The sequence below is a fragment of the Trichomycterus rosablanca genome, chromosome 6, assembly GCF_030014385.1.
Source record: "Trichomycterus rosablanca isolate fTriRos1 chromosome 6, fTriRos1.hap1, whole genome shotgun sequence".
NCBI classification, from domain to species: Eukaryota; Metazoa; Chordata; class Actinopteri; order Siluriformes; family Trichomycteridae; genus Trichomycterus; species Trichomycterus rosablanca.
This window is the reverse complement of record NC_085993.1, coordinates 43,016,958-43,042,464: the sequence shown is the minus strand read 5'-3', so window position 1 is coordinate 43,042,464 and position 25,507 is coordinate 43,016,958. Positions and strand designations below refer to the sequence as shown.

Genomic DNA, 25,507 nt, shown 5'->3' with positions numbered 1-25,507 from the left:
AAACACAATTGGCCATGTTTGGGGAAGGGAGGGTTGGACAGGGTCCTGTATGAGTGGGGGAGTCACATGAACCTAGTGTGGCTCTCTATAAGCCACACAGCTCTGTGTGGCAACTGGCAGGTAATAAATGGCCACAGACTGGATATGTCGGAGGGGGTTTTGGCTCTCTCTGATCAGATCAGGTATTGTGTAAGCAGCAGTGGATACACAATCAGGAATTGGAAATGACTAGATTGGGAAAGAGAGGAGGAATGTTATTTAAGAAGCATGTTTTGCATTTTTGCAGTTTGTTTGCTGTGCAACACTTGGATTTAGCTTGGCAAGTTGTGTACAGTGTGAGATTTTTTTTTAACCCTTTTACTGAAACATCTTGATAACCTTGGTGTGCCTGTCATGCCAAAACATGAATTAACATGAATTGAATGAGTTTTGAAATAATGATTTGTAACAATAACAAAAGTATGCATTATGCTTTTTAATTTTTGGAGCAACTAAAATTTGACTGGTTATAACTATTATAACACATACAAAGTCATTGGTTTAAGCTCTTTGGGCTCACACTGTACGAGCATTTCATGAGCTTTTTTACAACATTCTTTGTATTTCTCTGCCATATTGAATGTGTGTTTTCTAAATTTCTCCCATTGCATGCTGTGTGTGATGTGTACTCTAACCATGTGCAGGACAACAATGATGTATATGGACAGACAGCTGAACAGGGCCCAGCCTACCAGGTAAACTAGTTAAACATGGGCAAGTGATTTTTTTCCACTATGAACATTTTATAGCCAATTAAACATTCAATTTAATTAAACAATATTTATACAATCAAAGTGAAAATATTCCATTATTTTAAACGCAAGTGACTTGTGACAAGTGAGTTATTATTTGCATTAATGTATCTTAGCTACAAATTGGAGCTTTTTTGTACTGTAAATTTACCCAGTGTAATCTTTAATTTTCAATTATATAAGCTTTGTTGACGTTAGTATCTTCTGATTTATTTTATTTGAAAAGGTCTAAACCGGATATTAAATCACATATTAAATTAGACAGCAATATTAAGTACAGTATATTGAAGGCTAAGGATGTGTCATTAGATGCAGTTTGTTAGGAACAGAAACAAATAGGTCAAGAATCAATGGCAAGAAAAACAACCTTCACATTTAACTAAAGATGTATTTGGTAGTAGTGTAATGTGATCCTGGATGTCCTAAACTACAGAGAACATAAATTTGCAATAATCATTTAAAATTATGATTTTACAAAAGAAAAATGCAGGTCATGTGTGCTGTATGTGCGTAGATCCTCTGAGAGATGATATAACGTGCATGTTTTTATGCAATGCATGTGACTTATTGCATGTTTTTTATTTACAATAATCAGCTCAATCAAATCTAAAGAATGTGTTTGACACTTGTAAAATAATTACTGTTTTGCTTTTCCAGAAACTGCAGATGGAAAAACTACCTCACCACAGTCTTTACCGCTCTCCCTTTGTAAATCTGTAAACGATCCATCACCATCCTCCTCTCACACAAGTCATAGTCGAAGTTTTACATTAGACCGCTCCAAGTCGTCCCCAGCCTCCATACATCAGAGCTCACCACAAGAGGGTTCATTCAGTTCATCTCAGACCCAGGGAGAAACAAGTTCACATTTATCTGATACACAGGGCATGACTGAACACCACTCAACTGCTTTTGAAGGGTCTGAATCATCTATATCTTCAAAAGCCACCAGTTCCCTTCAGAATCCTCATTGTGGGCAGGTTGATCCCATTGAACCAATGTCCCAACCTGTGAGTGATACTACATTGCCAAATAACAGGGCAACAGACTATATATTTCCACCCATTCTTCCTACTCAGGAAAAAATCTCTAGTACTGTGTCAGAGGACAATGAAGTGACTGACCTTGTAATCTGTGGAGAGTCGAATGCAAATAAAACAAATGTTGGGGAAAGCATCATCTTACAAGAAAGTGAAGAAACTGATACTCCCTTTAACAATCTAAATACAAATTCCACAACTGATGTTTGCAGCCAGGAAGTTGACATGGCAGAAATTAGCAGTTCACAAAATCCTGATCAGCTCCAGCAGAAAGAGCAAGGAAGCATTGTACAGGACTCCTTAAACAGTCAAGAAGGTCAACTATCTGAGTGGACCATGCATCACAATGTTCCAGGACCAGACGGTACAACTGAGCAAACTCTTGAGAAGAATATGGAGGTGAGACCTGCCTCAGAGAGTCTGATGGCCTCAGAAAGGGACCAGATGGAGGTTGAAAAGATTCCCTCACTAGCAGATGCCCTGAAAGAGCTTCACAACCTACTGATGTCCAATGTTCAGGCTTGTGGGACAAGTCCTCCACCTGCCTCTCATACCACCACGTCATGTTCCAACAGCTATGGAGTGAACAGAGATCCAGCTAGGGAAGATGATGCCAGTTTAAACACAAATATTAATTCATCATCCTCCACTGCCACTACTAGTAAAACCGTTTTTGCCAAATCTGAACCTGACACTTTGGAAGAAGATGACACTTCTGAAGAAATGAGTGTAACATCTCAAGGACAGGAAGACGACCGGACTGAAGGGTTTGAGAATATCACTCAACAAGCCGAGTCACATTGTTCAGTTCTCTTTAAAGGGGGTGCTGTGGGTGAAAATAGTGAAGGACTCATGTCAGACATGGAGGAAGCACCTCTAGTACAAGATCAGCAGGTAGGACAGGCTGAAAATGGCATGAACCCGGATCACAAGCCTCTCAATTCAGCTGAACCATTTGAGGAGCACCCCTCGTCTGTAGCAGCTGGCCTCACAGCAGACAGTTCTAACCTTGTGCAAGTAGAATCTACTCATTCTTCAACTGAAGGCTCGGAGCTGGCGCCTCATCCCACTGCAGACTCCACCCAGCCTTCCACAGTAAACCTAACAGAACAATATCCTGCAGAGCACATCCAGAGAATACAAGCAGCAGGGTTCTCGGCTCATGAGGCAACTGAGGCGCTTGAGCTAGCTGAAGGCAGTGTGGAACTTGCTTTACTGGTGCTGCTGGCCAGAAAGATCACTGTGCCCATCTAGATCTGTTATAGACATCTAATGAACGACATGTTTCTGAGCCTTCCTTTTGGATGCCATTTGCCTTTACTTGGGCTTAGTTAGTTGCTAAAGGTCATAGGTAATCTTTGTATATTAGGGGCGCAAATCTGATTTTTTTTTTTTTTTTTAACCAATATCCAACTGACATAGCTATAAAACTCATGTTCATTAGAGTTATACAAGGCACTAGAGTTACAGTTACACTAAAGTAGTACAGTCTCATGAATACAAATGCAATAATTGAAGCAAGTTTGGCATTTACAATCCATATTTTAAACTGGTATTTTAAAAAGGGTACATGTAGTAGTCCATTTAAAACCTTTTTTTCATGTTTCTACCTGAAATAGCCCATTTGAATATAAAATAACAGATTCTGCCTGTATTTACCACACAGAAGAAGTGCAAAAATAGCATGTTTGATGGTGTTCTTTTTTTAATATTGACCCCTGGGGTGAAATATCCCAATTACTCTTGTTTGGAAAAGCCAACATATTTACATATGCATGGTTGACAATGACTTTACAGTCTGACCAGTTACTCTATACTGATGCCAGTGTGTAACATGTTATTGTAACCTTGTGTGTGCAATGATGGCATACAATTATATCATATAAATTAAACAGAATTCTGCACAACACTTAATTTTCTTTCTTTCTCTCTGTGATACATGCTGTTTCAGCTCCACTTTTAATTTACATATTAACTGTTAGCTGATAAAAGTTAAGTCATGTTTTTAACCATTGATTAAACAATTCCTTTTTGGTAAGTTATAGATTAATCATGAACATCCCCAGTTTATATAATTTTCTTTATGCATTTTCTCCCCTTTTTCTTCCCTTTTTTAGCGCGTCCAATTGCCCGATTGCATCATGCTTCCTCTCCACCAATGCCGATCCCCTGCTCTGATTGAGAAGAACGAAGCTAACCCACGCCCCCTCCGACACGTGGGCAGCATGCCGTATGCATCTCGTCACCTACACTTTTGACGAGTGCAGTGAGCTCAGCATTGTGTACGGAGAGACACACCCTGAGAGCACTCTTTTCTCATCTCTGTGCAGACCCCATCAATCAGCCAGCAGTCGTAATTGCACCAGTCACAAGAGAGAGACCACATCTGGCTTAGTCCCGCCCATATCTGAACAACAGGCCAAACGTTGTTCATGTGGCCGCTCAGCCTTAGACGGCAGGCAGAGCTGAGATTCGATACGATGTATTCGAGATCCCAGCTCTGGTTCCAGCGTGTGTTATTACCACACGTGTGTTAACTTCATACGGTTCTAAAATATGACTGGTTTTATTTGACTGCTGTCAGTGGCTTTACATCATTATGCCTATTTGGAATAACTGCAGGGTTATGCTTTGGTTGACTATTGTTTTAGTTAAGTAGCTTTGATTTCTTGTTCTACACTATAACTCTTTACTGTGGATAGACTGTGGATGTCCCCCTATCTTTTTGAATATGCAAAAGCATTTTGATTGTGTAATAGTATTAAAGGTATGGATCTAAAGGGAACTGCTTCATTAGTGTTTATATTATTTTACTTTTTGGTGACAGTCACTTGTGCCTGGTGTGTAGCAAGATGGATGCTTCTTGTGTATAAAGGTGCTGTTATGGATAAACAAGTTTCACATTTATATTTTTGGCCTAAAAAACTGATTCATGACACGAAAGCTGGTTTGATCAGCTCATAAACTGGTAACACAATCAGGAATGTCTCCCTTAATGAATTTGCAATAATTATTAGTACACATTTGCCATAATTTCCTTCTGCTTTTTTACATTTTTCTTTTCTTTTCCGGTCTGTATTACTTGACCTTTAATGCCTTCAGAAAACATAAAAAATCTTGACTTCTGGTATGTGACATCATTTAGTTATGATAAATTAGAAAATATTAACTGTGCAAGAAACAGAAATATCAGGTCATAAAGCTTTGGTGTGACAACTTATTGCCAGACATCTGTATTATTCTTAGGAATTTTATGATAGTCTTCATTTGAGTTTTGTTTATCAAACCTATCAGAACATTCACAGTACAATTACAAAGTGGAAACTGGAGAAGTGGTTTTGTTTTTGCTCATCTGTCTTCAGAACACCATTTTGCTGGTTTGTGTATCAGTATTAATTCAAAGTTCATTTTTATTACTGGTTGAACGTCCAAGATGCCCTGTCTAGCTGTCTTGATTCAAGTCTACTCTTTGTCATTTTAATTGTAGCTTTTGATTTAGGTGTGTTTGATCTTTAAAGTCATGTGAAATATTTCAATTTCAACTTGTATACAACTCAAAAACCAAATAAAAGAAAAAAATCTTTATAATTCCAAAGTAAACGTGTTATTCATTGTTTAATACTAATAGAAACCATGCCCCAATTAAGCAATCTGTCATACAAGGTATACATCACTTGTTCTGTTCAAATACCACATAGCTATTTCATTGCATTATTTTTCTATCTATTTTGTTCTTAAATTAAAAGAGACCACATAAGATGGCCAGCAACACGTGAATTGTTACTTTAGTGAAACATTAAACGAGCCATTAAGACGTCTGAAGACCCAAACGGATGACAGGATGTTCTGGAGAAACCATATCCATGTGGTCAACAAAAGTCAGAATCGACGGCACATAATAATTTTAACAATTATTATTATCGTGTTAACATTTTTATGTGTGTGTTGCCAGTCAGTATGTGTGCAGTTTCAAAACCCCAGCAGGGTTAATTAACCTGATATACTAAGTTGTCATGTATTGTGTCATTGTCACGGCTGTGCTCAGAACGATCTGAAACCCAAATGATAACATGTTAGCTATACATCTAATGGTTGTTTTTTCATTATTGGTTGAGTTGGGGGGGGGGACGACAAATTGCATAGCAGGTTTATCTGGTGAAAAGAATGACAGTTAACGTTTTTTGTCTGTTGATTTGAAGTATTGATGCAAATGTTGCCAACTCTATGACAACTCTAATTAAAACAGTGAAACACTGTGAGCAAACGGTTTAGGTTTAGTGCTAAATAAACACCACAGTTAATAGAGATACAGTCAGAGTAATAACATTCTCCCAGACATTATTAGTGTAGCTATTGCAAGATGATAAGCAGAGTTTTACCTTCATACTGGAGCATGATGCAAAATATCATCAAAAATGTACATTACGCACATTTCCACACGTTTTAGTGCAAAAAAAATCTGACTTTTATTATATAATGTTGCAGGCCAAAGTTGTTATAAATCCCCAAAATGTGTAATTTCGACAACAATGCAAATGTCAACATTAGTGGTTATGCTGGGACCTATGTATTTCATTTCATGGTTCTATTTTGTGTCCTTAACGCTAAATATGGGGCAGCACGGTGGCTAAGTGGGTAGCACTGTCGCAGCAAGGAGGTCTTGGGTTCGATCCTCAGGTGGGGCGGTCCGGGTCCTTTCTGTGTGGAGTTTGCATGTTCTCCCCGTGTCTGTGGGTTTACTTCGGGTGCCACGGTTTCCTCCCACAGTCCAAAGACATGCAAGTGAGGTGAACTGGAGATACAGAGTTGTCCATGACTGTGTTCGATATAACCTTGTGAACTGATGAACCTTGAGTGACTACCGTTCCTGTCATGAATGTAACCACATGACGTTAAAATCCTATTAAACAAACAAACAAACGCTAAATATGAGGCAAATATCAGATTATACCATATTTTTGAATAACGTTACCTGTTCAATGCTTTGTTGCATTTGCATGAATGGGCGTGTCATATGTAAATGATATGTAAATGAGGGGCGTGTACAGGGCACATGCACACACCTGAAGTGTGTTTAAATCAGACCTAGTTTCATGATGCGGATCTGGAGCGGATTTTAACTCATTCTGGGTGCCTGAACTTTGATAAATAAGGGTTATTAAAACCCATTAGCTTTTGTAATTAAGGCTGGATATTGTGGTGTCCATTAATAACCCCACCACACTTGTGAGAAGAATTAAATCATCTACACAGGCGAGTAAAACAGGTTATCAGTGAATCAGGTCAGAGGTGCAAATAAAAAAAATAAAAACTAAAATATTTACTTAACTATACATCTACTTGAACTTTTAGCATAAAAAAAAAATCATCTACTACTGCCACATCTAAAAACACTGTTTAAACACGAAACAAAACTATATAAATGGTTTTATAAGTATCCCACATGTGTGAAGAGCCTGATTGTACCCTTCTGTAAACAGCTGGTCTATTTGTTTATATACAGCATTGACGTTAGCTCAGCATTTAGCCTTTATTAAGGATATAATGGCTACTAACATGACAATAAAGACAAGATATTCCAAACAAAAGCATGATTTAGAACTAAAAGCCAACTACTGTCATTTCCCTATTTAGGTTGTGGTCTTATTTTTGACTTTTTAAACCTCTGTGTATGTTCTGTTTGAGCTAATTTGGGGGAGAAGTAATGTGGTTCACAATGGGATATAAAGTTCCTGAACTAAATCTCTCCTAGGCCTTCAGTTCTACTCTAGTTTTCTCATGCTATAACATGGCTGAATGCCACCTTAAAACAAATGGTGATGTTCAATCTTCAAAAACTGTTTTTAGGTAAGTTTTTAGGTCTTACTTATTAACCTGATTTGTGATTATTTCTGGTTCTGTTGTTAGTCATTAGTAAGTCAGTTCCCAGCATGTTTAAAGTTACTGTTCAGTGTTAGAAGTCTGCAGATACTTGTTTTTGGTTTCTGTCTTTTCAGCTCTGGTGGGATTGCTGAAGCTCTCAGATCAGTAGCCAGTGCAGAAACATGGAGTCTTCAGGGGGTTTTTCTTCAAACTACATCTCTCGTTTGTGTGGATGATCAGAAACCATTACCCAGTCATCCAGATTCTCCGGCTCTGGACTACGTGCATGATGATGATGATGAACGGTAGTATGATTTGTTTATTTAGACCATGGCTATTATTAGGTTTTTGTCTTTTGTTTATTCTGCTGTTTATTCTTACAAGTTCTTCTCAACTCTGACGGCTTAGCCCAGTTAGGTGTCCTTATCTAATACAATGTTAGTAAGCATAACAATTAAATCACACCTTTGACTTGTTTACATGGCATTGACTAAATGTGTGGTTACCATTATTTACAGGTACATGAATAATACTCAAGAGAAAATACAAGAGGAGACATTTGAAGTAAAGTTTGAATCAAAGTACATTACCAGCTGTAAGTCTGTTTATAATTATTTGGACAAATGTATAAAAGTTAATTTTACATATTTTTAAAAAGCATAGTTTCCAGTAACTGAAATATAGCAGAAGACAGTACAGCTTCTCTTACACTGTGTCCTGTAGCAGTACCTTTGTATCAGGAGTACTGGCTGAAATGTATGAAAACAGAGCTTCACAAAGTGCAGCAGAAAATGTTTGTGGACGTTGTGTTGCCACAGCAGCGTAGTCCGCCCTATCCACCTGCACCAACCCCAACTTTAGCACAGACTCCAGCTTCTGTACCTAGCCCTTCAGGGGTGCAGGTAGCACCGTATGCACTGTGGCAGGAGTTACCTGAGGTAAAGCATCAAAACTTGCTGCAAACACTTACCACCAGGGACGTTCAACTGCAGGAGGTTGGTTCTAATAGTAGTTTGTGTTTGTAGTCCTTTAATATGTTACTATATGTATTATATTGTTGATTTATTGTTTTGTGTTTTTGCACTTGTAGGCAATGTTTGAACTGATTGTTTCAGAGGCTTCGTATCAGAAGAGTTTGCGAGTAGCAGTTGGTCTTTTTCAGTGCTCCACTGAGTTAAAGCAAATGTTAACTCCTGTACAAATTCATGTTCTGTTTTCCAACCTAAAGGAAGTCTGCAGGGTCAGTGAGGGGTAAGGGTTGTACAGCAAAGATTTTTTTTAATGTAAAGTCCTGTGAAATTAGTTTTATTTAGTATTTACCAGGCTACTAAAGGACCCTATATGGGTTCTGAATTGGCTTATTTTTCTTTTTCAGATTTCTTTTTGATCTGGAGACTCGGCTGGGGAAGAATGTGGTGATGTCTAAGGTCGGTGATGTTGTCCTGAGTCATCGATCTGCTTTCCGTCGAGTTTATGTGCCTTACGTCACAAACATGATGTATCAAGAGACCCTCATTGCAAAACTTCTGTAAGTGGTATTAATTTCTCTAAATGAATGACTCTGTGAAAAGCATTATTAACACCTGCTTGGGTGGTGGTTGGTTGCCATTACTTTTCAGACAGGAAAATAGAAAATTTGTGCTGGCCCTAAAGAAGCTTGAGAAGAATCCCCTCTGCCAGAGACAGACACTCAAGTCTTTCCTGATCCTTCCCTTCCAAAGAGTAACAAGATTAAAGCTTATTCTAGAGGTGGGCTCTCAACTCTCACTGAAAGCTAGGAACAGCAGTGTAGCTTTTATATTTAATTATTTTTGTTTAAATATGGCATTTCTGCTTGCTTAAATTGTAATTGTCACTGCAGAACATTCTTAAAAGAACTGATAACCAGTCTATTGACGTCCCCAACTTAAAAGAAGCAATTAAAGCTGTACAAGAGGTAGGCTTGCAGTTTTCTGTTTTTGTTTTTTTTAATAATTTTACCTTTTTTTGGTTTCTAGTCCCACCAGGATGTTGGTGCCTTTTTTTCCTCCCCATTTTAGCGGCATGTGTGTCTGTTATGCCCAATCACACCAAATCATCCCCAAATCATCCAGATCCTGCCAATTACAATTTTCAAATGTAACCATCAACAATTTTGTATTATATAAGCTGCATGTACAGTGACAAGTGAACATATTTTTAAATAAATGTAGGCTTATTCAAGATATTGGAATAAAATAGCACAGAAATTTGGTTTCTCTGGTCAGGGTGTGCAGTAAGTGTTTATGTTGTTGACGATGAAGAAAGTGTAAGACTAATTATTCTTGTCTTGTCAGTAAATTGTGGTTTCAGCTGTTTGTATTCTTGGTCATGTAGATAGTAGTGGAGTGTGATGGCAACGTTCAGCGCATGAAACAGACTGAGGAACTAGTTGGCCTGGAAAAGCTCATGGACTTTGTCAATGTTAAGGTCTGAATCCTGAATTCACCAACTTCTTTACCCCTAAAGGACTGTGTATTTGTTCTATAAGTTGTAAATGTTTCTTTTAAATGTATCTTATCAGACAATACCATTAATCATAAGTGGACGTTACCTGATTCGAGCTGGACCCTTGAAAAAGTTCAAAATCAAAAAGGATCGTACTTCAGCCTCCACTGTCTCATGTGGAGACATATACATGCATCTCTTCAATGACCTTTTGCTCCTCTCACTCAAAAAGTATGACTTTCTGTTGTCCACTTATCTCCAACCAAATATGGTTCTGTGGCTTGCTGATTCTTTGTAATTAAGTGGTAATTTCATTAATTTACAATCTTAGCTTTACTGTATTAAATATCTGTTTTATGCCTGACACCCTCTTTTCAGTGGAAACAGATTTAGTGTGCAGGACCATGCAGTTTTTCCTGCTCGTGTGCATGTAGAGGAGTTAAGGACGAAGATGATGGGTCTGCCATCTGATGCCTTTGTCCTCCATCTAACAAAAAAACACTCAACAGCTGCTACTGTTCTAGTACTCGCTGCTCAGACACGGTACTTGGATTTTACTGCTAAACTAGTTTAAACCCATATTACTCAGTATCTTGGCTATTGTGTTTGACCAAAAAATTAAACATTAAATATGCATTACATTTACACTCTGTGACATGCTACATTTTCTATAACCAGTGCTAGATCTTTCAGAATACCTGTGATATACTATAATTTAAAAACATCCTTATTACCTTTGTGTTAATCCTATGTGATAATCCATTGCTGTTGTACCAGGGTACAGATTTACAAAGACAGGCTAAATATATTACTATATTACAAAAAGATGCAAAAAAGTGAATGTTTGGGATGGACTGTGATAGCTGCTAAGAAATCTGCTTTTTACATTGTTTAATTTTTCCACAGAATCAAGCTTTAAAAAGACCATAGAGTAGCTACAGCCCTTTATCACATTATCTCTGATGTTCTCTCTTATTAGTGCACACCTTGTCGTTCTTTTTATCCTTTTGTATGCAGGTTGGAAAAAGACACCTGGTTTCAACTTTTATCTTCACAGAACAGCACAGTGGGTAAGAGAATCATTTACCTTTAATATGAAGAATGTTTGAACTTCTTGAAATGGTAAAATGGATGGTTACATATTAACTGATATGAATGACATTGATGTATTCTCTTCTTACAGGTGTTTGACAAGCAGCAGTAATGACAGCATTACATCCTGAACATTTTAATTTAAACAATCTCATATTAAAGTTTAACATTTGTAATAACAACTTGTCACTGATCGTTCAAAAAAAAAAAGAATTGAGTAGGGCTTTAACAGGGCTTCAGTAGATGGTTATTTCTTTTAGTGTCCATTGGTCCTACAAGTCCTCTTTGCCCGAAAGCTCTGTTCCTGTTCAAAAGAAGTTGGTTGCCGTCTTCCCCTGGGGTTAAAAATACACATTTAGCAAATTGTTTTATTTAAGTAACTTACAAATAATGAATCAACTGAGACCTATAAGGTTTAAACGCTCAACCTTATGATCAATAATCCAGCATTCTGACTGCTCAGCCAGCACATCCCACAAAATAAACATGGGCAGAGTAAAATCAAACATTTAAGAGATCTGATCTTTGTGTGATGATGCATCCAAATGTCTTTTTAAAGAACTTCCAACTATAATTAAGAGTTGAAACAGGAGCATGTTTAAATGTATCTATTTTTGAGTCTTGTGTTGGTGCTATAAAAATGTTGAATAAGGCAAAGAAATTGGAACTATGTTGCATTGTATGCCTATTAAATGTTAAAATATCTGTCTAACAAATTTGTCATTTGTTCCATAAATTCACGTCGATGCCAAATCATTTGCTAGTTTGCATTTTGGCTAAATTATTCTGGGTCATTGCATTAAATATAGTGATCAAACAGACCACTTGAACCACAAAGATCAGGTGGAGCCAATGCATTACACAGGTCAAAACAAATGTAATCTAGATATAGCCATAATATACTTTACCTCACAAAGGACTAAGTTTATGAAATAAAATGATAGTGTTAAACTTTTTACATTTAAAACATCACATCCAGTATTTTAAAATAATGCTGCTTTATGATGTTTTGCCCATTGAAACATTATTTGTCAAAAATGCCACTGCTTTTTAATGTAAGTTAAGATGACGCAGGTACAGCTAAGCTGCCCCTACAAAGCTAAATAAGCAGTAGGTTTCTGTTATAACCAAACGTTAGAGCTGAATTAAGTTTGTAAAGATTATTTGTAAGGATTACAATGTTTCAACAGGACCGGCTCTGTAAACTGCTTTAATAGCTCAAGGTTTTAACATAAGGACATGTACATACCATTGTTTTGCAGATTAAAATGTATTATTACCTGGGTAAACTCCTTATGTGACTGGTTGAGGAGCCATCAGGTCAAAGTCTGATAAATTTCTTGCTACCCAAACTCCTGCTGCAAACAAACCCAGATTCATGACAAGATTCCTGGAAAAAAGAGGACAGATGGACAATTAAAATTAGGTCTTTGAAAAATGACATATACAGGGGTTGGACAAAATAACTGAAACACCTGGTTTTAGACCACAATAATTTATTAGTATGGTGTAGGGCCTCCTTTTGCGGCCAATACAGCGTCAATTCGTCTTGGAAATGACATATACAAGTCCTGCACAGTGGTCAGAGGGATTTTAAGCCATTCTTCTTGCAGGATAGTGGCCAGGTCACTACGTGATGCTGGTGGAGGAAAACGTTTCCTGACTCGCTTCTCCAAAACACCCCAAAGTGGCTCAATAATATTTAGATCTGGTGACTGTGCAGGTCATGGGAGATGTTCAACTTCACTTTCATGTTCATCAAACCAATCTTTCACCAGTCTTGCTGTGTGTATTGGTGCATTGTCATCCTGATACACGGCACCGCCATTGGATGCACATGGTCCTCCAGAATGGTTCGGTAGTCCTTGGCAGTGACACGCCCATCTAGCACAAGTATTGGGCCAAGGGAATGCCATGATATGCCATGATATCACTGATCCACCCCCATGCTTCACTCTGGGCATGCAACAGTCTGGGTGGTACGCTTCTTTGGGGCTTCTCCACACCGTAACACTCCCGGATGTGGGGAAAACAGTAAAGGTGGACTCATCAGAGAACAATACATGTTTCACATTGTCCACAGCCCAAGATTTGCGCTCCTTGCACCATTGAAACCGACGTTTGGCATTGGCACGAGTGACCAAAGGTTTGGCTATAGCAGCCCGGCCGTGTATATTGACCCTGTGGAGCTCCCGACGGACAGTTCTGGTGAAAACAGGAGAGTTGAGGTGCACATTTAATTCTGCCGTAATTTGGGCAGCCGTGGTTTTATGTTTTTTTGGATACAATCCGGGTTAGCACCCGAACATCCCTTTCAGACAGCTTCCTCTTGCGTCCACAGTTAATCCTGTTGGATGTGGTTTGTCCTTCTTGGTGGTATGCTGACATTACCCTGGATACCGTGGCTCTTGATACATCACAAAGACTTGCTGTCTTGGTCACAGATGCGCCAGCAAGACGTGCACCAACAATTTGTCCTCTTTTGAACTCTGGTATGTCACCCATAATGTTGTGTGCATTGCAATATTTTGAGCTCTGTGCTCTTACCCTGCTAATTGAACCTTCACACTCTGCTCTTACTGGTGCAATGTGCAATTAATGAAGATTGGCCACCAGACTGGTCCAATTTAGCCATGAAACCTACCACACTAAAATGACAGGTGTTTCAGTTATTTTGTCCAACCCCTGTATATAGGCATACAGTGGTGTTCAAAAAAAAATAGCAGTGATTTTAAAAAAGTGAATAAAGCACAAAATCATTATAATAACTTTCTTCATAATAATTTCCATAAATGCAAATGCACTGAAAATACTACACTTTCAATTCTAAATCAAAACATTAACAAAATTTAGCCAGTTTGTATTAATCATTTACAGAAAGTTAAGAAAAATGAATATTAGGCTGTTAAAAAAATAGCAGTGCCAGCATTTTTCTTTAAAAACTCAAACAAATGTATCTATAACATGAAAAAATGTTTGAGGTTTCACTTTACTTTAAATTACTGAACTAATATTTAGTGGCATAACAATTGTTTCCGAGATCTGTGTTGCATGGAGTCGACCAACTTCTGGCACATCTGAACAGGTATTCCAGTCCAGGATGATTAGACGACATTCCACAGTTCTTCAGCATTTTTGGGTTTTGCCTCAAAAAAACGTGTTTCAGATGTCAGAACACAAGTTCTCTCTGGGATTGAGGTCAGGGGATTGTGCTGGCCACTCTATTACCTCAATCTTGTTTGTCTGTAACCAAGATGTTTTGGATTATTGTCATGTTGAAACACCCATTTTAAGCGCATTTCTTCTTCGACATAGGGCAACATGATCTCCTCAAGTATTCTGATATATTTAAACTGATCCATGATCCCTCGTATGTGATAAATAGGTGTAACACCATGGTATGAAAAACATCCCCACATCATTTTGTACCACCGTGCTTTACTGTCTTCACAGTGAACTTTGGCTTGAATTCTTATTATACACTACAGGTAACACATCTTGATAGATGTATATTTTATACACTATATATAACACATCTTGATAGATGTATATCCTATTATAAACTATAGGTAGCACATCTTGATAGATGTATATCTTATTATAAATTACAGGTAGCACATCTTGATAGATGTATATCTTATTATACACTACAGGTAACATCCTGATAGATATATCTTATAAACTATAAGTGACATCTTGATAGATGTATATCTTATTATACACTACAGGTAACATCCTGATAGATATATCTTATAAACTATAAGTAACATCTTGATAGATGTATATCTTATTATACACTACAGGTAACATCCTGATAGATATATCTTATAAACTATAAGTGACATCTTGATAGATGTATATCTTATTATACACTACAGGTAACATCCTGATAGATATATCTTATAAACTATAAGTGACATCTTGATAGATGTATATCTTATTATACACTACAGGTAACATCCTGATAGATATATCTTATAAACTATAAGTAACATCTTGATAGATGTATATTTTATTACACACTACAGGTAACATCCTGATAGATATATCTTATAAACTATAAGTGACATCTTGATAGATGTATATCTTATTATACACTACAGGTAACATCCTGATAGATATATCTTATAAACTATAAGTGACATCTTGATAGATGTATATCTTATTATACACTACAGGTAACATCCTGATAGATATATCTTATAAACTATAAGTAACATCTTGATAGATGTATATTTTATTACACACTACAGGTAACATCCTGATAGATATATCTTATAAACTATAAGTGACATCTTGATAGATGTATATTTTATTACACACTATAGGTAACATCTTGATAGATATTATAAACAATAGGCAGCGCATCTTGATAGCTGTATATCTTATCATACACTATAGGTAGCACATTTCGATAGATCTATATGTTATTACAACACGAAATTAAACGCTCTTTACTTAACGAGTCGAAACAGATGTGCGCATGCTCGGTAGGATAAGGCAGCATCTCGACGGTTAGGATAAATCGACAGAACACCGGCTTTAGGATCGAATCCCAATGCAACCCATATCTACTGTACTAAGGACAATTATTAAGATCTTTTTATAATTAACTATAAAAGCCATCATATGCTGTTCTAACAATTACTATAACTAAAGAGCAAAGCAAGGGTGAATACAAGCAATACTATGTATGATTTCTCAAAGCATGGTTATAGTCAGTCAGCATATAAACAAACCCACCTTCTGAAATCATTTCTATCTGTCGCAAATCGGTAAGCGGCGCTAACCCAACCCATCACACCGGGAGATCCTGCTTCACTTTTCTTTCCACCAGCCATTTTGTTTTGGTAAATCAGTTTAAAATATAATAACTATTTCCACTGATTGCGATCGCCTGGAGGACACAAGCTGAACCGTCACTGATGGCCGAAAAACCATGAGGTGATAGAAGTAAAAGACCTTCGCTTTTAACCTACGGAAACCCGTTTAGGACAAATTCACATCGCCGTTTCCTTCTGCGGCAAACCTGACATGCTCGCCCCCTAGATTGTAATTTATAGGTATGACATCCTCCACGAGAATTTGTATTCTTTTGTATTGTTCTGTATGTTATGTTGTTTAAAAAAAAAAAAAAAAAAAAATATATATATATATATATAAAAAAAACCTGACATGCGTCAAACTAGCATAGTTGCTGCAGTGTTCCCATAATGCACTTCGCACTTTGTAGGGAATAGGGAGCAGGGCGCATTTCAGATACGGACGTTTCCACCGTCTTGTGTTTTGCCAGTCTGAAAATGGCCGCCACCAGGTATCGTCGGTTTCTGAAGTTATGTGAGGAATGGCCGAGAGACGAGTCTAAAAAAGGACGAGATTTGGGCACGTTTTTACTGCAAAAAGTGGCGAGTGCGTTCAGAGAGGGTGAAAATACACAGGTAATTAGATGCCTTTTCAGAGAGCTGTTTATGTAATGAATGTGGAGATGTGAATGTATATTTTAAACTTTTGTATTAATGATAAATGTGTTTATAATCAATGCGTGTTTTAGCAGATAGACTTGTTTCTCTCGGTTGTGTTAAAATGTTGAAGCGGAGTTCAGGCGTTATTGTGAACACACTGGTGCTCTCACTGTGTCCTTGAGTCCTTGAGTGCTAGGTGATTGTATAAACCACTGAGCAGTTGCAGATGTTAGATGGCTCATAGGGCGGTAGCGATATAACCGAAGACATTGATATCGCAATATATTAACAACATGATAAATTGTCAGGCCAAAGGTTCCCCCTTTTATATCAATAGTATTGTTACTGAGACACGAACCATACATAATAAATCGATTAAATGAATCTCAAAACCACAACACATTAGACATAATAAATTATGCCAGGGTTTGAACAAATTTATTTATTAGGATTTTAACGTCATGTTTTAAACACTTTGGTTACATTCATGACAGAAACTGTAGTTACTCGTTACACAATATTCATCAGTTCACAAGTTTAATGTCAAACACAGTCATGGACAATTTTGTATCTCCAATTCACCTTGCATGTCTCTGGACTGTGTGAGGAAACCGGAGCTCCCGGAGGAAACCCACACAGACACAGGGAGAACATGCAAACTCCACACAGAAAGGACCCGGACCACTTCACTTAGAGATTGAACCCAGGACCTTCTTGCTGTAAGGCGACAGTGCTACCCACTGAGCCACAATGCCACCTGATTTGAACACATAAATACATACTACATATCAATTAAACAATCAAGTTGGACAACCATTTTCTTTTTAAATCTTTTTAAATGAATAAAGTTTAAGGGTTCATACTGAAGATACAGCTTGATGTGCTTTTAGCATGATGTTTGACAGTTTACCAGTCTTACCAGTTTTCCACAGCAAATTGACTAATTGTCTAATATTTTAATAAAACATTGAGGCCAAAATAATAGTAAACCTTGTAGCACAGAATCTTAACAGTCTAAACAGCAACTGCAGCTCACTCAAAACCTAAAGTCTAATTTCGATCAAACCACTCATACTTAAAATACGGCAACTTGTCACACCATGTACCACAACCAAAATGTCCAAAATCCCAAACTCTGTGTTAATGCCAGTGTGGTTGGTTTGTGGCCACCTCTGTAGCCTGTTTTGACCCAGCTAATCAAATACACTTTATTAACTTACACTAATATATTGTAAATCCTCTGTTTCTTTGATCTTGATAGAGAAATTTATGAAATGCTCCTGTAAACACTTACCTTAAAATCTGTGCTTGTTTTATTTAGTCAGTTTTCTCTTCTTTTACTGAATGATATATAGACTTGATTAAGAACTGAAAATCATTATTTTTGAGTTATTAGGTCAGGCAGGTTTAGTTTATTATGTCATGTGTTCAGTAAAAATCAGTAAAGCATTTTATAGCTGGAAGACTATTTGGCATGCTTATAATAAGAAAATGAACATTTGTCGTTTTTTTTTTTATCTTGATGTTTTAATTAACGATATGCATTTCTATATAGATCGCAGATGCAGAAAAATGTGATCAGATGTATGAAAGTCTGGCACACATCAAAGATAATGTTTACAAACAAAAGGTAAGTTTAAAGTGAGAATTACCTGCCTGTACAGATTTACTGAATCTTTTAAACATATATCGGAATTTTGATGACCTAATTCTAAAATTTTTAAATGTTTATAATTCTAGTTAAAAAAAAAGTAATTGGATAAAGATACTTGTGAGGTGTCAACATTGCCCATGTGTAACAGATACATGGATAGGTATTTTACTGATCCTTCAGGAAATTAAACACATAGTCGTGTACTGTGTAACTTGTTGGAATGTTCATTTGTGAGATTAGAAATGTATAATAAACAATCAACTTATGCATTTAATGTAACAAGAATTTGTATAAATCCTCTCAGTTTCCACGAGCAAAAGACACAAGCTTCACTGGTGTGACAGTGGAGGAGTGCCAGATGTTATTAGCAACAGGTGAGATAATAACTCAGTTGTAAATACTGCAGAAATATTTGTAATGTGTGTGTATACATATAGTTCAGTTTGTACTCCACTAGTAGAAATTAGAGTAGTATAAATAGGACTGGCTTCAGTTTTAACTTGTACCGTAACATTAATAATAATATACTTTGTATATTATATTTTCCCTGAATTTACATTCTTCTCTTGTAGGAACTATGCAACAGATGGATGAAGAAAAGAAAGGATTGTGGAAAACTTTTATGCAGCGGTTCACCCCTAAACCAGAAGAAGCAGCTCCTGAAAAACCTGAAAAGTAGTTCTTTTGCACACTAGGCGGCTTTACTGTAAACAATTTCCAGTTACAAAACTGTTTCTCTGACTTTCTTTATTAATATATGCATGCTGTATATTGCAGGGTTTTTGGCTGGAACAACACATAATATAAATAAATAAATAAATTTTTATAAAATAAGGACTATTTGTAAGAACTTTAATAAGCACTTTCTGCCTTGAACTGACTAGCTAAGTGCACATGCACTATGTAGATAAGATGTGTTGCGTTGTGTGTGTTTACTGGCAGTTAGTGATAGTTTGTCGTAATCCAGAAAATATGGTATGTGAATATAAGATAGGTGATCACATTGTTTTGGAACACACCCTTTTATAAAGCAGTATGATTATTCCAAAACTAAATGTTTGGTGGGTAGAAGTGTACAGAAAACCAGCACACCAATGTTGTTTTAAAGTGCAAAATGTATTAAAATGCTTAAAAGACATTTCTGCCACACAGTTAGTAATATAATATTTGATCATGAGTAGATAAAATCGCTACTAGTGCAATTACTAATGACCACACTTCAAAATGAATGCCAAGCAGATATATTCATTTAAAAAAATCACATATGAATAAAGGCATATTAGTGGTATCGGCTGTAAAAATCATTACATTCTTATTGTGCATGTTAATGTTGTTTGTTCACATTTAGTCTGTCTTGGTCTCAGGGTTGTCCCTCCAGATGCAATAGTTGAGGCAGGTAGCCAAGCAGAGCCAGGCTAAATAAGGAGTCATGAGGAGAGTGGCAGGGCGGCTCACTGGGTACCAAGACACCATGGTGGCAGCCACTGTGCCTGTCAGCATGACAATCTCTATAAACGCCTGCAGGGGCAAAAGTTAAAGAAACATTCAACACTGATTTGTTTACTTCATAAGATTCAAGATACAATTTCTTGTTTTATTTGCATTATGACATTATATACCACTATATTATGCCAATGAAACACCTGTTCAGTATAATGGAACTTTTATAGAGAGCTCTCCACCACCATCACAACCCCAATTAAGGAAATGTTTTGAATTATTAATTTTGCATTTCTCCATTACAGTTTAGGAGCCTTGTTTTGATTCTGCATGTCTTTACACTCAGCAGTATTGTGTTATAGTTAAATAACTAGTGTTGTTTACATAAAGGTTTATCTTATAGTCGACAAAAGCATACACTCTTACCAGTTTGATTTTGTGCGCACCAAAAAAGATGGGGGTCCATGCCCAATTCAGTGCCAGCTGTGTGCCATAGAGGCCCAGTGGTACCATAGCATCTTGTGTGAAGCCTCCAAGCTCTTTCCACACCAGGTATGAACCATATCTAAACCAACCATATTAAGATCTAGTTAGTTAAAGAGGAGGTAACTGTGGTCTTTACAGTTAAAAAGCTGTACAGTGAGTCTATCAGCGAGCTGTTTAAAATCATTGTCTGGTGTATTTACTCCCTTCATTGGGAATAATGCTCAGTGAAACATATGCACACTAATAATTCTCACAACTAACAAAGTCTTGGTATATGGTTTAAATATGATGTACTCACCCCATGCCAGTGTAGAGGGTTGTCCAGACCAATCCAAAAGCATAGTTGGGTGGTTTCCACGATGGCTTTTTAAGTGTGACATACCATGTTTTTACCTGTTTTCTTGTAATTAAGCCTCCACAGATCCCACCAACATGTGGTAGGGCAGTTAGACCAAACACAGCAAGTGACATGGCTAAAACAAAAAATATATACAAAAATATACATTTAACATAATAATGTATGCCCACATTATAATACAGATGTATAATATTTAGAAAGGACATGATTTGTGATGGGTGAAGTTTGCCATTTTAAATTGCCAACTCCACAGAACTGTATCCCAGAACTTTACATGCCTATTACTTTTTGTCGTATTCCAGTCGACCCTTCCTGTGCTTCAGGCTCTTCAAGATTGTTTTGCTTTACTAGGATTTTTAACGTCATGTTTTACACTTTGTCTCCTTTATTGTCATGATAACGTTAAATGAAAGTTGTTACAAAAAAGAAATTCCTAGTACGAACACTAGGTGTCGCTGTAACACAGTCTTCCCATCTCCTTTAGGACATTACACCTACTGCAATGTTGTTAAACTTTTGGGTAGACATGACGGCTCCACGGCTCATTTCTTTACTGATTACAAAGGGAAGTTAATAGTGCTGTAATGATAGAGTATAATAATAATAATATATTAGTCACTCAAATAATGGACGTGTTATCAAGAAGGCGTATTTTTATTTGTTTTATTAAACAGAGTCTGTGGCCCGTCAAGGACGTAACCTTTAACTGAACATTGGAGGGGAGCAAATCTACTGGGTTATGGGGGGTATTTCAAAGCATTCCTATCATATTAACAACTGATTAAAACAAAACTATTGAGTGTAATATGTTTATTTATGTTTATTTAACTTTTTACATAAGGACATCAAGGATGGCATTTTGATCATATCTGAATATTGGGGGGGACATGCTTAAATGCCCATCGTGATTATGGCCATGCTTAATTTTACTGAACTCACTTCACTTTAATTTAATTTCACCTATTTAATTTCACCCTAATAATTCATATTATGAGTCTGTAGGGCAATGCTTGAGTTGTAATGAGTAATATAAAGCGCCACAATGGCTGGTGCAGTTCACTTGAGTTTTGTATTTTTCTGAACGATGATTCAGTATCATTACAAAAGTACACAGTTGTCAATAATCCACACACGGGGTGTATTTCATTTTGTTTGTGGTGGATTTAGATATATCATGTAGTACTTTGCAGTTACACAATGCACTTAATGTTTAGCTCAGTTACACAATGTTTTGCAGACTGAGCACCCGAGTCAAGTGTCCTACACCAACCAAGCTTACAGAGCAAACACACCGCGATCAGCCCTTACAAACACTTACATGACTTGCATATTAAGTTATATTTGGTATCGTGGTCATATTCTTACCTTTAAAGTTGAGTTTCGATTAGGATTAAGTCTGTAGTGAAAGTCTGGTGCTGCTGAGTATTTGAAACGAGCAGTGCAGCAGTAGGCGTGTGCTCTTACAAAACGCTCCATCAGGCCTGTACACTTTCATAAGCGCACAGTCACAGAGAGGGTGTTTCTCTTCTCATGTTACTTCATCTGATCTGTGTACGTGATCTTTACAACAGTCACGTTTTCTGTTTACTGTAGTGATTACTGTAGATCAGCACAGTTGCAAAAAAAAAAAAAAAAATTAAAACGAATTACACCAGCCGAAACATGAGGACAGAAGTATGCAGGTTTATTACTTAAGTCAAATTATTACACTCATAAAAATATTCAAGTAGAAGTTGAAGTATATCTAAGGTATATACACTGATCAACCATGACATTAAAACCATCTCCTTGTTTCTACACTCACTCCATTTTATCAGCTTCACTTACCAGATAGGAGCACTTTGTAGTTCTACAATTACTGACTGTAGTCCATCTGTTTCTCTGCATGCTTTGTTAGCGCCTTTTCATGCTGTTCTTCAATGGTCAGGCCTCTCCCAGGACCACCACAGAGCAGGACCGCACTGCAGTGACAATGGCTGACCTCACTGTTACTGCTGGACTGAGAATAGTCCACCAACCAAAAATATATCCAGCCAACAGCGTCCTGTGACCACTGATAAAGGTCTGGAAGATGACCAACTCAAACAGCAGCAATAGATGAGCGATCGTCCTTACTTTACGTCTACAAGGTGGACCAACTAGGTAGGAGTGTCTAATAGAGTGGACAGTGAGTGGACACAGTATTTAAAAACTCCAGCAGCGCTGCTGTGTCTGATCCACTCATACCAGCACAACACACACTAACACACCACCACCATGTCAGTGTCACTGCAGTGCTGAGAATGATCCACCAGATGGACTACAGTCAGTAATTGTAGAACAGCAAAGTGCTTCTATATGGTAAGTGGAGCTGATAAAATGAACACTGAGTGTAGAAACAAGGAGGTGGTTTTAATGTTATGGCTGATTAGTATATATTTACTCAAGTAGAAGTATAAAAGTACATTCTACTAAAAGTAAAAGTGTTTCTTTAAAAAGACTATCTAATTCAAATGTCTTTTATTGTCCTTTGTCATTTTTTTTTCTTTTTTTTTGGAGAGTAAGACATACATCCATGACACCGAGGGCAAGTAATGGTTTGTACTACTACTGCATGAATTTTACTTATACACATAGACTTGTTTGCCATATATCTGCTCTGATAAGATAAGCAAATGTCCACATCTTCCTGTTTCTCATGCACTTAAACCTTACATTTTTAACGGCACATGTGGATAAGTTATGGGTACAAAATACTTTTAGCATATCTGTCAGATAATGTGTTAGATGTAATGAACATGTTATGAACTATTCCATACCATTATGCATTCTTGTTTATTTGAATGTATTACTTTTATGATGTGTGTGTTTACACTGGATTGACTTCATCATTGGAAATATTCTTGTATCCATAAAGGCGTGCTGCTGACTCAATGACATACACCAGCTTTTTGCAGTAAAAACTGTTTTGTTGAAAAATGTTTTGATGAATTAAATGATTCATTTAAAAGTCCCCTGTTTGATTTCTATATTCACAATATTAATCATTGCATTAGTTTTTGACATTTCATTAAATAACCAAATGTGCTCACTGTACTGTAGATCAACAATAGAATGGGGATACATATAGCTTCTAATAAGCTACCACTGACCAAAAGACATATCCCCTGTAGGTACCTTGTCTGTGTTTAACAGTATCATTTGCAGTTAGTCTGACACTTACCTGCATTCTTTTGTTTTAATGCAACCTTAAAATACACATTGCCCTTGGTATTTGAGCTACAATGTATAAAGTAAACACTTTGTGAAGGTACTAACATTTGGGGATCTATACATGTACAGGTTACATATTTAACGTGACCTAATATATTTTGTGACTTGAACAAGTCAGGTAGCAGTGTCAGGGAGCAGTGCATGGCTTTCCAGAAAACTGGATCATTTGTATCCAAACCACGATTGGGCAGACCAAACCTTAGCACACCATCAGAAAACAATACCACATCAAAGCCATCATCCCTGGCTCTCTGAGCTCATGCCAGTTTGCCTATAGAACCAACAGATCCACAGAGGACGCTATTTCTCTGGCTCTTCACACTGTCCTGACTCATCTAAGGGCACATATGTTAGGATGCTACTCATAGACTTCAGCTCTGCTTTCAATACTATCATCCTCAACAAGCTCACTTTTAAGCTGCAACAGCTAGGCCTCAGCTTATCACTATTCAACTAAATCCTGAACTTTCTGTTACACCGCTTTCAATTAGTGAGACTGGGCCCTCACCTGTCCTCCATTAGTACAGTGAGTACTGCTACACCACAAGGATATGTACTGGGCCCCATTCTATACCCCCTCTGCACACACAACTGTGTTCCTGCATTCACCACTAATGTTGGGTATGCTCCAATATCCACCAATGGTGGAGAGAGTGTCCAGCTTTAGATTAATAGGAATTCACATGTCAGAGGATCTGACATGGTCACAGCTACACTGGTCAAGAAAGCATAGGTCAGCAACAATATTTAGAAAGAATGTAGCATTTTGACAGCCTAAACTACTGACACCAGCTATGAAAGTCTTTAGATTTATGCTGTTTACAGCAAGCAGTGGTTTCAAATCCTAAACAATCAATCACATGTCTTCTTTAGATTTAGATTTTTGCTTAAGCTAATAGGGGTAAAACTCAATGTTGTATTTTGATATTGTAGCCCATACACACAGTTTAATTAATTTAACAGTTCACTGCAGACTGTTTGGTTATCTTTCAAAAAATATAATTTGCCACGTATGCCCAAACTAAATAATTTCAGTTAGTTTTTTTTTTCAATTAATTTGTACAGATTATTGATCACAATAAAGGTGGAAATAAAGCAATTATTTTGGTCTGATATTTTGTCATCACAAAAACCTGGCATTTTAACAGGCAAGTCGTAGCCTAGCGGTTAAGGTACTGGACTAGTAATTAGAAAGTCGCTGGTTCAAGCCTCACCACTGCCAGGTTGCCACTGTTGGGTACTTGAGCAAGGCCCTTAACCCTCAATTGCTCAGACTGTATACTGTCACTGTAATGTAAGTCGCTTTGGATAAAAAGGCATCTGCTAAATGCCAAAAATATAAATGTAACAGGAGTGTGTAGACTTTTTATATCAAGGTCTTTTGTCCCCAGAGCCATTAGACTCTACAACTCCAGCATTCGGGGACAGCGGGTGATAGCTAAGGACTGAGTGCCATGTATGTACGTGTTTATACATGTATATATGTGTACTTAAGTATATTCATACACATGCATATGTATGTTGATGTATATATAGATATAGCTATATTGGCCCAATTCAATGTGCCATACTCGCCACTCTGTAATTTTACTATTTAATATTTA

General features: G+C 37.1%; 4 protein-coding genes across 4 annotated transcripts; 2 read left to right on the top strand and 2 right to left on the bottom strand.

Moving 5' to 3' along the window:
* The first annotated feature begins 568 nt into the window (after positions 1-568).
* Positions 569-3,740, top strand: LOC134316599 (uncharacterized). The gene is made up of 2 exons (XM_062997005.1): positions 569-734; positions 1,449-3,740. Exon 2 carries the CDS (start codon positions 1,679-1,681, stop codon positions 3,083-3,085), a length of 1,407 nt encoding a protein of 468 aa, XP_062853075.1. The 5' UTR covers positions 569-734; positions 1,449-1,678; the 3' UTR covers positions 3,086-3,740.
* A 7,490-nt stretch (positions 3,741-11,230) lies between these two features.
* On the bottom strand, positions 11,231-16,212 carry tomm6 (translocase of outer mitochondrial membrane 6 homolog (yeast)). Its single transcript, XM_062997922.1, has 3 exons — positions 15,995-16,212; positions 12,532-12,641; positions 11,231-11,586 (listed from the first exon to the last, which is right to left on the bottom strand). The coding sequence occupies exons 1-2, from the start codon at positions 16,090-16,092 to the stop codon at positions 12,545-12,547; spliced, it is 195 nt and encodes a 64-aa protein (XP_062853992.1). The 5' UTR covers positions 16,093-16,212; the 3' UTR covers positions 11,231-11,586; positions 12,532-12,544.
* Positions 16,213-16,485: 273 nt separating this feature from the next.
* On the top strand, positions 16,486-19,201 carry LOC134317178 (ubiquinol-cytochrome-c reductase complex assembly factor 2). The gene is made up of 4 exons (XM_062997921.1): positions 16,486-16,689; positions 18,269-18,343; positions 18,672-18,741; positions 18,940-19,201. The coding sequence occupies exons 1-4, from the start codon at positions 16,552-16,554 to the stop codon at positions 19,044-19,046; spliced, it is 390 nt and encodes a 129-aa protein (XP_062853991.1). The 5' UTR covers positions 16,486-16,551; the 3' UTR covers positions 19,047-19,201.
* Positions 19,202-19,464: 263 nt separating this feature from the next.
* tspo (translocator protein) lies at positions 19,465-22,126 on the bottom strand. The gene is made up of 4 exons (XM_062997920.1): positions 22,017-22,126; positions 20,592-20,766; positions 20,234-20,372; positions 19,465-19,885 (listed from the first exon to the last, which is right to left on the bottom strand). Exons 2-4 carry the CDS (start codon positions 20,762-20,764, stop codon positions 19,712-19,714), a joined length of 486 nt encoding a protein of 161 aa, XP_062853990.1. The 5' UTR covers positions 20,765-20,766; positions 22,017-22,126; the 3' UTR covers positions 19,465-19,711.
* Positions 22,127-25,507: the final 3,381 nt, after the last annotated feature.